The following is a 2,792-nucleotide window of genomic DNA, read 5'->3' as shown; positions in this document are numbered from 1 at the left end:
AAAAAAAAAAATGTAAAAACTGTTGAATGGGAGGTCTTTGGATTTTTCAACACTCAGCATCTTCTATACCTAGCAATTATAATTTTTATGTATTAAAAAATAATCATTTTATAATTCTAATTATGTACTTACTTGCGTTACACTGGATTATCAAATGTTTTTTTATGTTCTCGACTTTGAAAGACCTTCTATTATTTGTAAGTAAAGTTTTATAGGCGGAAAATGATCTTTCTACGTTTACCGATGTGATGGGAGCATATTTAAAATATGTCAGATCATTAATATCTAAGTCTTCTGGTAAGTCTTTCATGTCAATTAATTCACCGTTAAGAATGTTTTTAATTTTCTTTTGCATAGCAAGACCAACATTTTTCTTCAATACATTTTCCATCTTTGTACAGATATTTTTCCCAGTTGTCCCAGTAAGACGTTTCATTGCAACACTTACATTGTCAATAATTTCAATTGAATCAGCTAAAGAAACACCTTCAGTTTGCAATTTTGTAATTGATGTAGTAAGAGAACTAAAATTTGATTTTATGTAGACTAAATCATTTTTAATGTGAGGTGTTGCCAAGTATTTTTTTGCATTTTTTATACTCAAAGCATCCTCTGAATCTAATTTATTTACAATATTGAAAATTATCTCAAAGTGTTCACAGTAATATATGGCTGCATTTATCCAGGTGCCCCATCGTGTTATTACTGGCTCTGGAGGTAAAGGTAAATCCGGTGCCTCAGTTTTAAAAAGAAGCATGCGAGATGGATCTTTTCTAAATATTTTTTTGATATTTGAAATCAGCTGATCAACAGATTCATATTGGCTTCGTACTTGTTCAGTCACCCTGTGTATCCCATGAGCAGTGCATGTAACGTGTATCATTTTGGAATATAAAGCATTTAACGTTTGACCACATTTCACCATGTAAGGTGCTGCGTCCGACAAAAATAATAAAACATTGTCATGTTTTATACCATTTGGCCATAATATAGAAAGAGATTTGTCAAATAGCTTACTAACTGTAGAATAATTAGCTTTTTCCAGTTCTTCTGTGTTCAAAAGAAATATTTTTCCAGATTTTTCAGCTTCCAAAGTACCGATAATCACGTTTGCGATAAATCGACCTTCAGCATCGGTCGTTTCGTCGATCGATATCCAAATTTTATGATCAGAAATATATTCTCTTATTTTTTGCATAGTTTCAATAAAACAATCATCAATATAGCCTTTTCTTAAAGTTGTTTCGTATGGTATCTCTTTCCCTGTGTAAGATTCCAAAAAATTTCGAAATACTTGGTTCGATAATTTATTCAATGGAATGTTAGCCGATAGCAATGCTTTACATACGTCCATATTGAAAGTAGACTTTTTAGTTGTATTAGTTTGTGTAATCATTTGTTGGGTTCTTGTATTGAACATTTCCCTCCGTTTAATCATTTTCACATGTTTAACTGTTTGTATATGTTGTATTACACTAGATCGCCGTTCATATTCTACTTTAATTTCACATATTTTGCAAAATAAAACTCTTCCGTCTGCGGAAAATACATTATCCCCAAATTCCAAAATAAAACTTTTTAACCGACTAACTTGTGTATTTTTTTCTTTTGGCATATTATAACACAAATACGAGCACTAATAAATACAAAATAACGAATACAAATACGAACACGACAACGATTGACGATATATGCATTGACACGATAACGATCGTAGTCCGTCGATCACTGTAGTGTACTGGCAAACAAAATAATACTGTAAATGTAAAAGACAGATTAAATAAAAATAATATTGTCTTCAGAGCTATAAATAAAATGGGTTCCCCCTAACGCTATTGATTATCGCCTTATCGGTATTATTGCCGACAAAATCATGTAGATAAAATTGATTAATTTACTAAAAATATGATTTAAGAGTAAATAATCAAAAGTTATTTTAAAATATGCAATAAAAATCAATAAATATTAAAAATATGCATTTGTAGAAAAAAATTCCAAAATATGCAAACATATGCACAATAAACTTTTAAACTTTAACTCTAAATACCACAACACAAATTTGTATCGGATCAGTTTTATTCTATTTACTTCCCGAACAAATATGCAAATGCATAAAGTCCCGAGCCCTGGTTATTACTATCTGATATTTACCATATAAATCTATATGATTTTTGTCAGTGCATATTTTTGTTATATTTTTTATTTTTGCTTCTAATAATTCATATTTCGCATTATATTCCTTTATGGAAAAGTAAGTAACTAGCTTGTATTCAGCTCCTATTATTCTAGTAGGCCCTAAATTTTCAAAGTATAATCCATTTTGTTGTTCGTATTTTGTATATGTATAATAATCCGATGAATTTATTTCATTGGCACCGATAAGTCCACCCATCATCACCAATCTAAAATTAAAAATTATATCTACATTAAGCTATCCTTGTTTAATTTCTAATAATATCTTATATTATCTAGTATATCCCTTGGATCATACAAATGTTTCATATATTCTGATAAATGTCTACACAATGTTTCTGTTGATGTTACCGGACTTGATGATAAATCATACATTTTTTCAGTAATAATTTTTGTTAATTTAGTTATTTCTGATGTCGAAAAAGGTTCTTCGATTTTATTATTCGCAGTATTAATATGTCCTATCAAACATCTCGGAGTGTTTTCCGTCCCTATCGTATATGTTTCATGTATTTCTCGTTCGAGTGCCAACTCGAGTTCCAAAATGAAATCCCGTTGTTTGTCCCTAAAATTAGAATTATTCTTATTTTTATTATTTA

General features: G+C 29.6%; 1 protein-coding gene across 1 annotated transcript; it reads right to left on the bottom strand.

Moving 5' to 3' along the window:
- Position 1: 1 nt before the first annotated feature.
- On the bottom strand, positions 2 to 896 carry LOC111042643. The gene is made up of 2 exons (XM_022327329.1): positions 133 to 896; positions 2 to 69 (listed from the first exon to the last, which is right to left on the bottom strand). The coding sequence occupies exons 1-2, from the start codon at positions 881 to 883 to the stop codon at positions 47 to 49; spliced, it is 774 nt and encodes a 257-aa protein (XP_022183021.1). The 5' UTR covers positions 884 to 896; the 3' UTR covers positions 2 to 46.
- Between the last annotated feature and the right edge of the window lie 1,896 nt (positions 897 to 2,792).

This window comes from Myzus persicae, unplaced genomic scaffold (genome assembly GCF_001856785.1).
Source record: "Myzus persicae strain clone G006 unplaced genomic scaffold, MPER_G0061.0, whole genome shotgun sequence".
Taxonomy (NCBI): Eukaryota; Metazoa; Arthropoda; class Insecta; order Hemiptera; family Aphididae; genus Myzus; species Myzus persicae.
This window is presented reverse-complemented; position numbering and strand designations above follow the sequence as displayed.

Coding starts and splice junctions, on each gene's coding strand:
- LOC111042643 (XM_022327329.1), bottom strand. CDS start 883: ATGATACACGTTACATGCACTGCTCATGGGATACACAGGGTGACTGAA. Junction 70..132: donor GATAATCCAGTGTAACGCAA/GTAAGTACATAA, acceptor TATAATTGCTAG/GTATAGAAGATGCTGAGTGT.